General features: G+C 35.2%; 1 protein-coding gene across 2 annotated transcripts; it reads left to right on the top strand.

The window, feature by feature from the left end:
- Positions 1-1894: 1894 nt before the first annotated feature.
- Positions 1895-12749, top strand: ncoa7a (nuclear receptor coactivator 7a). Of its 2 annotated transcripts, XM_084088749.1 has the most exons (7): positions 1895-1986; positions 5120-5270; positions 6891-7019; positions 8155-8307; positions 9691-9786; positions 10465-10538; positions 12050-12749. In XM_084088749.1, the coding sequence occupies exons 1-7, from the start codon at positions 1961-1963 to the stop codon at positions 12183-12185; spliced, it is 765 nt and encodes a 254-aa protein (XP_083944875.1). In that variant the 5' UTR covers positions 1895-1960; the 3' UTR covers positions 12186-12749. The 2 variants fall into 2 exon arrangements, with proteins under 2 accessions (XP_083944875.1, XP_083944874.1); XM_084088748.1 differs by lacking the exons at positions 1895-1986; positions 5120-5270 and adding an exon at positions 6412-6603.
- Positions 12750-14950: the final 2201 nt, after the last annotated feature.

Raw genomic sequence — 14950 nt, 5'->3', positions numbered from 1 at the left:
TGAACACGTGTCTTTGAAATATCAACATTATTGCAATGTGTGTGTGTGTGTGTGTGTGTGTGTGAGAGAGAGAGAGAGAGAGAGAGAGAGAGAGAGAGAGTGTGTGTGTGTCTGTGTGTGTACGAGTGTGAGTGAGTATGAGTGAGTGTGTGTGTGTGAGAGTGTGTGTGCTTTGGCTTCAAGTCTATCAGGGTTTGCCAGATGCAGGAAACTCTTTCTTACGCCATTCTGTAAACTTTCTCTTTCTTGTAAATGCCAGCGGCCTGATGAACGAATGGCGTATCAGAGTCTCACTGCACTGGAGAGCTTTAAAATGAAGTTCTGTGTTCATTTCAGTTCTTTACTTCCAAACATCTGAGACTGGCAGTGAAAGTGCTTCTATTTACCAGTTTTTTTCTAACTTTTGTTAGAAGTTAAACAAATAACATGAAATTTGGTGTGTCCTGCATCTTGAAAACACGAGTGCTGTAATTCTGAGCACCTTCGTGACGAGCACAGTCAAGTTTGCGTGTGCATTCGCAACTTTTGTGCAGATATAAGTTGTAATATTATGTTTATGTTCTATAAACACACTAAAAAAAAAAATCCTGTAAAAGAAATACAACTGTAAAATATACTGTTAAATTAGTTTTATACTGTAGCTGACATAACGATATTTAGCTGTTTATTTCAAAAACAGTAACACACTGTATTTTACGGTATGATACTGTCAACCACAGCTGCCAGTAGTTTACCGTTTTTTACAGGATTTTTTTTTACAGGATTAATCTGGCTGCGTTTGGTTAAATTAATTTACGCTGCTTCTAATGGTGAGACTTTTGCTTTTGTAATCAGGCTCTCGAAAAAATTATATCAGAATTTGGATTTAGATTTATCGGCCAATATATCGGTTATAGGCTTTCAAATATCAAATATTATGTGTTTTATATTAAATATTTGTTAAAAAATAGCTTCTTTAGACAATAGTTTCATTATTCATCTGACGTTTTGTTCTCATCTGATAGTGTCAGTGCAGTTTAATCGAGAATATTACTGAATATTAATGGTCTTTTAAACCTTAACTAAGCGATCCACAGTGGTGAAGACAAACGGTCACTCATTAACTCATTTACTCATTTACTGATTCGTCACATAAAAATCAAGCATCATCTGAAAGATTTTTGGTTAACACTTTACTTAAACCCCTTATGTATAATACATTATGAAGGTATTTATAATGTACATTATAAGACATTATATCTTTTCATAAATAAAGTTAAAATCCATTATAATATCTGCAGACTCTGTAACTGGTTGTTTGTCGTGTTTTAATGCATTATACTCTCTAAAGGTTTGTTCAGTGAATAGATAAGTATTATAATGTATTATAACTGTGGCTACAATTATTCATTAGATCATAAAATGCATTATAAGGTGCATTACAAGGCATAACTAATTAAAATCCTTTTATAATGCATTATACATAAGGGCTTTCATTGCTTTTTAAAATCCTAAAACTTTCTATTTATTTCAATTTTTTCAAAAAATGTTTTACTTGTGATACTATAGTTAACCCATGTTCACGAGCTGCTAAGTTGCATGTAAAAACCAAATTAATGATTTAAAACTAAATCTATAAGATGATTTCTGGTGGAAACCTTTCACTCTGTTTCATGTTGACTTGAAAGAAGCTGATTTTCCATTCTCAGGACAGGACTTTATCTCTGAGATCACTCTATAACCCAGTCAGCACACAGAACTCCACTGGGGTTAATGGTTCACCTGGCCTTATAACGCAGTTGTGAAATGCCCAGCAATGACTGGCCCTGAAGGACCTTCTGGGAGGGTTTTTCTGCAAAAGCAGCTTATCTCAGCTGAGGTGCTGGTATAAATGTAGCGTTCAGCTCCTGTGTGGAAATCAGCCTTCAGAACATCATCATCATCTTCATCTTCATCCTCTGTCTGCGTTCTTCTGATAGACATGGGTGTGGCGTACAGCGTGGGAGAGTAAGTGACTCACAGGCTTTTAAATTTCACTTTCATTGCTGAATTTGAATCTTTAATATCCATGCATTGCAGAAACATGTTCTTTATTGGTATCGAAGGTTCCATGTAGAACCTTTAACATCCATGCGCTCTTAATTACCTAATCTGGAGCTCGTGTCGGTCAAAAATGACCGAAATGTATATTTATTTTTTTTCAGTGAATGTCCTATATTTTAGTTCGATAATGTTTTTTATTTATTTAATATTTTGTACTTTTAGGGGATTTTATGGTATTAAATTATATTACGCTGTATTTAAAATCCATTTGTTCACTTTTTGAGCATATAGACCTGAAAATTACATCTCCAACTTAAACTGTGGTAAATCTTCAATGCTTAGAGCAACAGACTGAAGTTTGATCTCTTTTCAAAGACGATACTTGGCAGATTATTGCTGAAGTGAAAAAAGTATTAAAAAGTAAACTTTTAAAAAAGTTACAGAATTTTATGTTTATTGTTATGAAAAATGTGCAAAAATATTATTTTAAATTTTTATTTGAAATATATATATTCAAAAACGTGTTTTATTCTAAAACCACTAGAGGAGATTCGCTGAGTGTGAACCTGTGATGATCAGAGACTGATATGAGACTGAGATCTGTCATTCCGTTTGTGTGTGTGTGTGTGTGCGCGCGCGCGTGAGTGTATGAAGGTAAAAGAGTAGCAAAACTCGAGAGGACGTAGATGTGAATTTGAGAACTTGTTCAATAAATATTCGTACTTGTACATGAGCATTTACACTCACAGCTCCAATGTGAAAAACCTGTGAAATTAAAATCTGAAGTTGAATGTTGAAATTTGCACTCGCAGACATTAGTCACAAACCTGTATTCTGAATCTGAAGCTGCAGACAAGTAGTCACAAATGTGTAAAATGCAATTCACAGAAATACAATGACAGACACAAACTTGTAATATAGGCCTATATTTGCATTTAATCTTATATTCACATTCGCAGTACAACCTCAGTTAGGCACTCGCAACTGTTTCAAAGGAGCCGTTTATTGGTTGCACTGAAACGCTAACATGGCTTAATGCATTAGAATGATTTTAAAAGAAATGAACGATATTATCAAACTCACCATGCTAATAATGCATACAACAGAAAAACAGAAGAACGCATGGGTGGGGGGGGGGGGGAGGTGTGCTTTGGCTTCAAGTCTTTTAGGGTTTTCCAGATGCAGGAAACTCTTTCTTGCGTCATTCTTTAAACTTTCTTTTTCTTGTAAATGCCAGAGGCCTGATGAAGTCTATCAGAGTCTCACTGTTTGCTCCTGACATATTCCAATAGCTATGGAAGCTTTGGAGAGTTTTAAAATTAAGTTCTGTGTTCATTTCACTTCCAAAACATCTGAGACTGACAGCTTCTATTTAAGAGTTTTTTAATCACAACTTTTGTTAGAAGTAAAAAAAAAAAAAAAAAAAAAAAACATGAAAAATGTTTGTCTTGTATCTTGAAATCACGAGTGCAAAATACTGCTGTAATTCTGAGCACCTTCACGACGAGCACAGTCAAGTTCACGTGTGCATGCGCAACTTTTGTGCAGATATAAGTTGTAATATTATGTTTATGTTGTATAAATATCTGATTAATCTTACATAGGATGCGTTTGGTTAAGTTAATTAACGCTGCTTTTCAATTATGAGACTTTTGCTTTTGTAATCAGGCTCTCAAAAAAATATATATCAAAATTTGGATTCAGATTTATTAGCCAATATATTGGTTATCGGATTTCAAATATAAAGAATTATCGGTTAACACTATCGGTGAATAACTGTGATAGATCTAAATTTAACTGCAATTTTTTTACAATGTGAAAGTGGTCAAAAGTGGACAAGCATCTGTATTTAGAGTCATCCACTTGTGATCCAATCAACTAAATCGCATCATGTGTAAACGGCCAAACAGTAACTCTGCAACTAACAGTATTACCGTATTAATGATTGTCTGCTTAATCTCTAATAACTCTTTATTTTTGATGCTCCACTTTAGATATTCTACTGACTTTAAGTAACTTTACAAGTCTGTAAGTCAACTTCTACTAACCCGAACCTGAACCTAACAGTCAATGCAGTTTCACAGTTACTTACAGTTAGTAGATGATCGGGATGGAAGTGTAAGGGATTATGCTTAATAAAGAACCTTTATTTTCAAGAGTGTGGAATCTTTCTATTGCACAAAAGGTTCTTTAATGTGAAAAAGGGTTCTTTGGATTATTAAAATGTTATTTAAAAATGGTTCTTTTCAGAACTGATCACGGAACGGTTCTTCTCTGGCGTCTCAAACACGCTTCGGGAATCTTTACTATTAAAAGTGTAATTCGAGGGATTTAAGGAAGTGGAATTAAATGCATGAAACTGCTGTCAGTGCATTTTATGTTTTGTATGACTAACCCATAAAAACTTAAATATGAGCCAGTTCCATAAATTATATCTAGGCCTAAGTGAAATTTGTATCTATAATGCATAAATGAAACTCAAAGGAAACCTGTTCTTAAATTCTGAATGTTGCAACACTTTCAATCTTTCAATCTTTTCTTATTTTGAAATCTTTCTATTTGCACTAATAAAAGGCTTGGATGAATGAATGAATGAATGAATGAATGAATGAAGCATTAATATAGCGCTTGTATCACTCCTGTTCACTCCTCGTCAAGATGCATAACGCAGGTTAGCGTAATTTGCAGCTGTTATATTCTTTTCTCGTCTCAAGCTGTTTTCCAGTGAAGTCTGGAGTTACTGTAACAGGACAATCCCTGGTGTGTTTTGGGAAAGGGTTTTAATGACTCCCAGATGTGCCTGTTCTCCAATGGCAGCGGGACTCAAGGAATTCTCGTTGCATAACTGGAGTCTTACGTCGACATTACGAGCAATGACTGTAACTTCCAAGAATAGAGTCTATTTATAGAGTCGTGCATTAGAGTCTGATGGACTAGTGGAGCTTCTGCGGTTAAATCCAGAGCACTCGGTCAATGTGCATCAGTGAAACACACACTTTTACATGCAAATGCTCTGAGTTACAGTTCATGTGAATGCTTTTATCATATGCATCTTATTTGAGCTCGACGACTCAAGCGTGTGTTTGGTTTCCTTCAGGGTGGATCATCTCTACACGTTCTTTGTCCAGTGGTCTCCTGAGATCATTTACAGTAAACACACCAGCAAGCAGGATTTCCTAAAGGTCCATCCAGAAACCCTCAGTGTGATTGACACTTTACTCAATAATTCTGACCCCAAAAACTGGAAGGTATGTTGCACAAAATTCACGTTTATTCAGCATTAATGTGATCAAAGTACATGCACTTTCCCGAGAACAGAGAGACTGTGACTCTAAATCAAGCAGGATCATATATAATAACAATAATCTATATATACACTGCCGTTCAAAAGTTTGAGATCAGGAAGATTTTTAAACGTTTTTAAAAGAAGACTCTTATTCTCACCAAGGCTGCATTTATTTGATTAAAAATACGGGGAAAAAAACAATAATATTGTTAAATATTATGACAATTTAAAATGTCTATGTGAATATATAGTAAAGTGTAATTTATTCCTGTGATCAAAGCTGAATTTTCAGCATCATTACTCCAGTCTTCAGTGTCACATGATCCTTCAGAAATCACTCTAATATGATGATTTGATGCTCAAGAAACATTTATGATTATTATCAATGTTGAAAACAATTGTGGACCATTTTTATTTCAGGATTCTTTGATGAATAGTAAGTTCATTTATTTCAAATAAAATGTTTTGTAACATTATAAATGTCTTTACTGTCACTTTTGTCTTTACACATCAATTTAATGCATACTTACTAAATAAAAGTATTAATTTAATTTATTTATACCCCCCCCCCCCAAAAAAAATTCTCACTGACCCCAAACTTTTGAACAGTAGTGTATAATGTTGCAAAAACTTTCTATTTCAGATAAATGCTGTTCTTTTAAACTTTCTATTTCAAAAGAATACGTTCAACACTGAATCCTCATATTAGAGTGATTTCTGAAGGATCATGTGACACTGAAGACTGGAGTAATGATGCTGAAAACTCAGCTTTGATCACAGGAATAAATTACACTTTACTATATATTCACATAGAAAACAGATATTTGACTATTTATATTAAATCACAGCTATTTAAAAAAAAATAAAGATAAAAATCTTACTGATCCCAAACTTTCGAACGGCAGTTCATCAAGATATCGTTTTGTTTTCCTGTGGGTGGAGATAGAAAAGAAAACCAGTTGTAAATTCTCATACGAGAAGAAACATGCTTCTTTTTTTCATAATTATGCGCCCATATTTGGAGAGTTTCCTCTTTCCACTAAAACGAAACCACGCTTGAAATGTGAGATGGGCGGGAGGAGAAGCGCGATATAAACGGGTAAGAACACTACTAGAGTGAACAGTGCATTTAAGTCACAGGAGAAACACGATATAAACGGGCTTTTCACTGCTAGAGTGAACCGATTCATTTCAAGTCACAGAAGAAACACGAGGTGTATCTAAACATGAGGCCGATGCAAGAGAGCATTAAGATCTTGTACTTTGCCAATGGATCTGATGAGCCGTTTGTAGAGGTGAGCTTTAAACATGGTTTTACTGCAAATAAAACATTATTACTATAGTTAAACTATGGTAAGCACAAATGAACCGTGATTTTACTACACTAACAATCGTTTTTTAGTAAAACCGGTTATACAAATGGTATTCAATCCACCAAAAATTATGGTTACTACACTTTTACCATAATGAATGCATGGTTAATTGCTGTGAGGAATGAGTGTTAGTGAAACTCCTCTCGCACAGGTGTGTGTGTGTGTGTGTGTGTTTCAGTCAGTGATGCTTCTCATCTGTTTTCCTCCAGATTGTCACTGTAAAACCGCAGAATAAGCGTTGTCCGAGTGTGTGCAGTTCTGCAGACTCTGAATCTGAAGATCTTCTGCCAGTTTTAATAAACCACAGTCAGATCCTGAACCAACACCATCTCCAACAAGTGAGTGATGCGCTTTTCTGATCAAGTACCCTAGTGAAAAATAAATGTACCAAAATGTATTTGAAATGCATTTATTTTATTGCTTTTTGCATATTATGTACTTAATGTAAATACCCTGCAATTGCACTTTTGGTATACTAAATTGATATACTTAAAGTCTGCTAAATTGGAGCAACTAATTTTGCACTTAATGCACTTTAGTTATCCATAAATAGTGCTGAGGTGCAATGAAGTATATACTGATTGTGCTAAAGTGGAACTATTGCAAGAATACTTTAGGTACACTTTAAATATCTTGCATTTAAAGAATAATATTATACAGAGATCATACTATCCTTACTGAAACACATTTTAGGCTTAATATTAAGAATATGCATTGTGCAATAGAGAAGTACTCCAAATAAAGTTTAAGGTAACACCTTTATTTTACAGTGTCCTTGTTACATATGTTACATGTACTTACCATAGTAATAACAGTAAATTATGCATAATTACATGCAACTAACCCTCAACCAAACCCTAACCCTATAGTAAGTACATGTAGTTGCTTAATATCACTCAGTACTTAAATATATAATTACACTGTAACAATGACACCTTAAAATAAAGTGTAGCCAAGTTTAATTATAATATGTGACCCTGGACCACAAAACCAGTCAGATGGGTCCATTTTTTTAAATTGAGATTTATACATCATCTGAAAGCTGAATGAATAAGATTTCCATTGATGTATGGCTCGTTAGGATAGGACAATATTTGAAAATCTGGAATCTGAGGGTGCAAAAAAATTCATTTATGTTGGTGATTGTGCTGCATTCACTCACAAATATAAATATTTTATATATTTACGGTAGGAAATTTACAAAATGTCTTCATGGAACATGATCTTTACTTAATATCCTAATGATTTTTTGGCATAAAAGAAAAATCGTTAATTTTGCCCCATATAATGTATTGTTGGCTATTGCCACAGATTACTGATCCTGGGTCACATTTATATCAGTAAGCCTCAAGCATTCTGTCAGTAAATATGTTAATGGGTTTGTAGTTCATGCATGTTTCTGATCAAGATATGCACGCGTTGATGAAATGCTGTAGATGATGCATGCACTGATGTAAATGTGTGTCTCCACAGCTGATGAACGAGATTCCCGCACGGACTCAAGGTTACCGGTGGAAACTGGTGTACAGTACGGCGGAGCACGGCACCAGTCTGAGAACACTGTACCGGCAGATGGGAGACATAGACAGACCAGTTCTGATGGTCATCAAGGATTCAGAGAAACAGGTGTGTTTACAGGTGCACGTGTGTGTCATTCAGTCAAACCCTCAGTGTGTTACTATATCACTAAACCTATTACACTTCAATAATTAAGAAGTTAGAGGAGAGCGCAGCACAAAATAACACTTTTTGACTTTCTCAGTTTGTGTAAATCTACTTCGGGTTCAGAGTGTGTATTTATTTATTCTCACATTAATTTCACACGTCTAGTACAGTTATGTGGTTTTGTTTCATTAATACAGTGTATACTTTATTCTTGATTTACCCCGAAATAATGGAAGTGAAATGTGACAACATGCCCCATAGCTGGGGTTCATAATAACATAACCATATGACAGATTAAAATGTTATCGGATCTAATCAAACATATATATACAAACTAAAATATTTTGTCAGTAAAATACCATTATTAAGTTTTTCATATAAAATAATTGAATTTTTTAATAATAAAAAAAAAATTTCGTTTGAAAACAAACAGCTATACAGCATAGTTCAAAACATATTAATAATTAATAATTTCTGAACATTGACTGTCTTTTTTTTAACCTTTTTCTCATGTTTTCTCAATAGAATTCATAAAAGTATAGAATAGAATATCATAATTCTAATAGGGGCTCACTGTAACGCAGTGTGACAACATGCCCCGCCTGAGCAACTGGTGTTTAAACATCAGCATTAAAGAACAGATATAAGATTAAAAATAATATTAGATTTGTCTCATTTTAAATAAACACAAAAAAACTGATGAAAATTTTACTTTAGTTAGAAATCTACTTTTGCAATGGTTAAATAAATGCTCAGTGATATCTCAAAGATTTTTTAATTTTGGCACATTTTTTCTCTATATAGTGTTGCTATGGCGACTAGTAAATACACTAAGTTTCGTCATGATGGCGTGTGTGGAAAGTTTTAAACCATGTGTGTTAGTTTGTGCCCTGCTCACACATATATTATGACCTCCAAAACTATTTGTATAAAACATATCTGAAATTTCATCCTTGCATTGATGCATTTGGCAGATTCTTTTATCTAAAGTGACTTGCATTGAATTTAAAGTATAAAATGAATCAGTTCTTGCTTTCACTAGGAATTGAACCCTTGACGTTGGTGTTACTGCTTTATAGATGAATTGAGCTTGTTTCATAATTGATGAACTTTACTCATTTATTGAACCGAAGTGAATCAGCACTGAACTGAATTGATCTGATTACAGCTTTACAGCAGAACTGGATTCTGTTTGCTTGTTGTTTTCCTGTTTATCAGCAGCTTTGAATCCATCTGTGTTGTACAAAGCGCTGTAGAAATTAATAAAACTGACTTGACTTGCATGTGTAGCATCAAAATGGTGAAAAGTTGCGCTAAAGCAACCAGTTTTCCTTCAATCCTCAGGTGTTCGGAGCGTTTTCCTCTGACCCTTTCCGAGTGAGCAGCTTCTGCTACGGGACGGGAGAGACGTTCCTCTACAGCTTCAGTCCAGAGTTTCAGGTACGGGTCGCTCTGAGCTTAATATCTCACACCTGAACACATGCACTGTTGTTGACCTGTAGTTTGTTTGACCTCTAGTTTGACCTGTAGTTTGTTTGACCTCTAGTTTGACCTGTAGTTTGTTTGACCTCTAGTTTGACCTGTAGTTTGTTTGACCTGTAATTTGACCTGTAGTTTGTTTGACCTGTAGTTTATTTGACCTCTAGTTTGACTTGTAGTTTGTTTGACCTGTAATTTGACCTGTAGTTTGTTTGACCTCTAGTTTGACTTGTAGTTTGTTTGACCTTTAATTTGACCTGTAGTTTGTTTGACCTGTAGTTTGTTTGACCTCTAGTTTGACTTGTAGTTTGTTTGACCTTTAATTTGACCTGTAGTTTGTTTGACCTCTAGTTTGACCTGTAGTTTGTTTGACCTCTAGTTTGACCTGTAGTTTGTTTGACCTGTAGTTTATTTGTTTGACCTGTAGTTTGACCTGTAGTTTATTTGTTTGACCTGTAGTTTGACCTGTTGTTTGTTTGACCTGTAGTTTGACCTGTTGTTTGTTTGACCTGTAGTTTGACCTGTTGTTTGACCTGTTGTTTGTTTGACCTGTAATTTGACCTGTTGTTTGTTTGACCTGTAGTTTGACCTGTTGTTTGTTTGACCTGTAGTTTGACCTGTTGTTTGGTTCATGTGCAGATTTTCCGCTGGAGTGGAGAAAACTCCTACTTTGTGAGAGGATTCCTGGACTCGCTTCAGATGGGAGGAGGAGGGTAAGGCATTATCACGCTTTTATTAATGTAATATAAAGTCGCAAATGTGAGTTATAAAGTCAGAATTGTGAGATAAAAAGTCGCAGTTGCGAGTTAAAGTCAGAATTGTGAGATATAAACATGCAACTCTGAGATAAAAAGTCGCAGTTACGTTTTTTATTTTTTATTCTGTGGCGGAAACAAGCTTCCATGCAACAAAGTAGAAATACTGAAATAGTATTTTCTTGTCAAATTATCCAATGATCCAATCAATTCCCCATGAACAAAATCAAGTCGGATATACGTCTGACCATTGGCAACTTTTGCATTGCAATAATTATTCTACTTCGTCTCATCATCCGCTGATTGGTGTGTTAGATGAATTATGCATGAGTCCTGTACTGTAATCACTGCCATTGATGCGGAATAAAGGGGAAGTTGTTTTACGCTACTACGGTATTTGAAGCTTCTGCTTTCTGAATGTGGAAGTGAGATAAAGATGTATTGTGTAAATGATCCTTCTGTTTTCATTTACTCTTCTGTTCAACACCACATTACATCATGTCTGAGCTTCTGCTTTCTTAAATAGATGATGATGATGAAACACAAACTGTGAAAAAAATGCTTTTCAATTAAAAAAATTTCAGACAAAACAACAAAAATGCATTTATATCATTTATACTTTCAGGCTTATATTTCATGGAAGAAATTAATTTAAAAAAGTGAATGTGGTTTGATTCCCATGCAGAGAATGAATGAACTGATTAAATGTACAGGCGTCATCGTGATTCTTGTGCTGGAGATTCATTGTCATACAAATAATTAATGATTTAGTGTTGTGAAAATTAATCATATTTATTTAATTAATTTATATATAATATAATAATAAGAATTATAATAGAATAGGCCAGTATGATTTAAGTTTTATTGTTGTATAATTTAATTTAATATAATATAATAATAGGCCCATATGATTTGTTTTATTGTTGTGAAAATTAATAATTTTTATATAGTTAATTTATATATAATAACATATAATAATGATGTTTGATCAAATATACTAATGCTGTTACTATTGTGGCAATAGCCAACAATACATTATATGGGTCAAAATTATCGATTTTTCTTTCATTAAGTAAAGATCATGTTCCATGGAGATATTTTGTAAATTTCCTACCGTAAATATATAAAACATGTATTTGTGTGAGTGAATGCAGCACAATCGCCAACATAAATGAACAACTTTAAAGGAGATTTTCTCAATGTTTCGATTTTTTTGCACCCTCAGATTCCAGATTTTCAATAGTTGTGTCTCAGCCAAATATTGTCCTATCCTAACAAACCACACATCAATGCAAAGCTTATTTATTCAGCTTTCAGATGATGTTTAAATCTCAATTTCAAAAAATGACCCTTGTGACTGTTTTCGTGGTCCAGGGTCACATGAGTTAAAACAGACAAACGCATGAATGTAAATATGAGTTTTGAAAGACAGTCTCTAATCAGAATCTGTGTGCTGTTGTGTCTTGAAGGGGTCCGTTCGGTCTGTGGCTGGACGCCGACCTGTATCGAGGATCCAGCTATTCCTGCGACACGTTCTGCAACCGGCCTCTCAGTCTTCATCACGACTTCACCGTTCAGGATCTGGAGGTCTGGACCTTCGTCTGAGTCTGTTATCACTGATGTTTCATCTCGACAAACCACCGATGAAACCGGAGGAACTGGCCTGATAACTTCTTCCTTGCTTGTAACCGGCTTTAGATAAAGCTTCTGCTAAATCAAACAACAACAATGCAAACGTGAAGCAAACGAGTTGAGGCAGATTTGGGGGTTTTCAGTTCCCATTTCTCGTAACAGTAACGGCTGAAGAGACCTGACGGTACATGAACTGCATTGCTCAAGACCTAAAGCTTCAAGCGCACATGTTTCAGACTATGTAGGCAACACTAGTTTTGAAACGAGACCTGTGAGAACTACTGAGTCTTTACTTTAAAATGCACTTAATAGAGGACCAATGCTTCCGACTACTAAATATCCACGGAAAAGGATTTGAAAAGAAAAAATGGTTCTCTGTATGATTGTATGATTTTACTACAACTTATTTTTTTACTGTATTTAAAGAACTGTGTGATCACTGTAAAAGTTGTGTTGTTGGGGTTTTGATTGTGTTTATTGCGCAGTGCTGGCGCTGCGTTTTGGGTTTGGACGTCTAATAAAACATGTTTTTCTGGGAAACTGTGTCTGTTTCACTCTTTTCATCAGAACGGTGGAGCGCAGGCTGTGCATGTATACAACATTAGATCTGCATTAACTTTAAATCCTTTTCAAACTAATTCCAGTTTTCCATGTAATATTCATGTCATAGTCACTGTGTACTGCGTTTAGAATGAGCACAACCTGAAGAAAACACGATTCCCAGTGCTTCATTTCATCTTTATTTGTGAAATAGGAATACAGAATCAAGAACGATGACTATAATGATTTTAATGATACCTATAACGATAAATATGATATCTATAACGATAACTATAGTGATAACTATAACGATGACTTTAATAACTATAACGAGGACTATAAGTAAGGGATAATGTAGAGCGAGGCGGTTGTTATAGCGAATACACCCCCGACAGGCTGATCACGACCCCGACGCGAAGCAGATCCTGAAGGGCTTGTATTCACTATAACAACCGCCTCGCTCTACATTATCCCGCTTATTACATGGCTACCTACCAAATAAATCAATCATTTGACACAAAATATTGATTTAAAAAGGAGTTTATTGATTTAAAAACGATTGTATTGCTTCCGCTAAAGAAAATAGTCCGTTCCGTCTCTACGGTTAGAATCCTGCCGCGTCCATAGCAACGCTCTGTTTATCATGGCAACGGTCTGAACAGTTTCATGGCAATTTATCAAGAAATAACACACTTCAACCAAGCCATGTAATAATGATAACTATAGAACTTATGCGCCAGAGAAACAAGGGCGCCGCCATCTTTAGAATATTGTCTTTGAACTTCTGTTTTTGCGGTCGCTCTGTATATTTCTGTGGCGCTGCTGTCCAGGAGTAATTAGCTTTTGAAGTGGATTTACTTAATGTAAAGTTAACCAAAGTTATCATGAGGACTGTAATGTTTAAAGCAGATGAATTACATATGTCAGTCAACCGGGAAGATTGTAAAACGAGCCATTCATTAATAAACACGCAAAATCGCTGTGAAAATACAGACCGGAAGTCAAAAGACAACGAGCGCAGCACTGAAAAGGGGCGGGGCTACATAAGGTCTATAACGATAACTATAACGATGACTATAATCCCAGCAAACACAGAACGTTGGCGCAACGTACCCGACCTTCTAACAACGTTTTAACAACATGGCCAAAAGGTTGCTATAACTACGTTGTGTGGTGAAGGTTGTTACAGCGTTGTCACAATGTTGACATTAAACCACCGTTCAGGGCCATTGCTTAAGGTTGTGCCTAGGGTGTCTGGACAACCACTGGACTACATAATGTACTCGTCACTGCCCTGAAGCGGGAAAATCAGACTTTTGAATCCCAACCACCTGTTGGGCTCATTGTGTTGTCTTGTTCTTCATCGAGCAGCAAGGATACGTGAGTACTGCGTTTAATTTAGCCTACCTCAGCTATCAAACTCAACCTACAACTTTAATTTTTAATGTGATTAATGTAGCCTAGCTTGCACTGTTTAGTTTTTCATTCGATTTTTCCGCTATTTAGTCTCATTCGTTTCTTTGCTCCTCTATATCGTCCGGCTTTCGGCTACTGTCTGCCATACAGACCCGGTTTTGTTCATTAAATGTTCTGATCTGCCTTTGATTTTTATGTTTTATTTATTATACTTAAAATAAATTTTGTATATTCGTTTATTTCGTTTTCTTTTTCACAAATGTATTAGCCTACTTTTGGAAGTGCAATTTGATGGAGTTTTAATAAAGTTGAATTAACGAAACCTTCTGTCATTTTTACTCTTCAAAGTGTACACTTGCAGGTGTTGATAGCCCCATTAAATAATAATATAGATAAACAATAAACGATAAAAAGTATATAATTATCTAACAAAATGCTAAATGGGGGGATATAGCAGCATATAAAAATATTGTCAGAACGTCGTCTCTCAGTTGCTGAATGTCGCGCAACAACGTTGCTACAGCCCTGTCGCGCCTTACAATTCTACGTTGTTACAATGTTGCAAGCACGTAGACAGCGACGTTGCCATAGCAGAAATGCAACGTGCCAGAGACGTTGCCACAACGTAAATGTGTTTGCTGGGATGATAACTATAACGATGACTATAACAATAACTATAACAATTACTTTAATGATAACTATATCGATGACTATAATGATAAACATAAGGAGGACTATAACAATGACAATATTAGCGTCGACACCAGCGGACGATAACATTC

The sequence above is a fragment of the Abramis brama genome (assembly GCF_963993115.1).
Source record: "Abramis brama genome assembly, chromosome: 17".
NCBI lineage: Eukaryota > Metazoa > Chordata > Actinopteri > Cypriniformes > Leuciscidae > Abramis > Abramis brama.
The sequence above is the reverse complement of the archived record's forward strand: the minus strand, read 5'-3'. Positions and strand labels throughout refer to the sequence as shown.

Bases quoted from the DNA above. Each gene is read 5' to 3' on its own strand.
- ncoa7a (XM_084088749.1), top strand. From the start codon at position 1,961: ATGGGTGTGGCGTACAGCGTGGGAGA. The intron at 8,308-9,690 runs GTGTGTTTACAG...TTCAATCCTCAG, and splicing joins TCAAGGATTCAGAGAAACAG to GTGTTCGGAGCGTTTTCCTC. The intron at 10,539-12,049 runs GTAAGGCATTAT...TGTGTCTTGAAG, and splicing joins CTTCAGATGGGAGGAGGAGG to GGGTCCGTTCGGTCTGTGGC.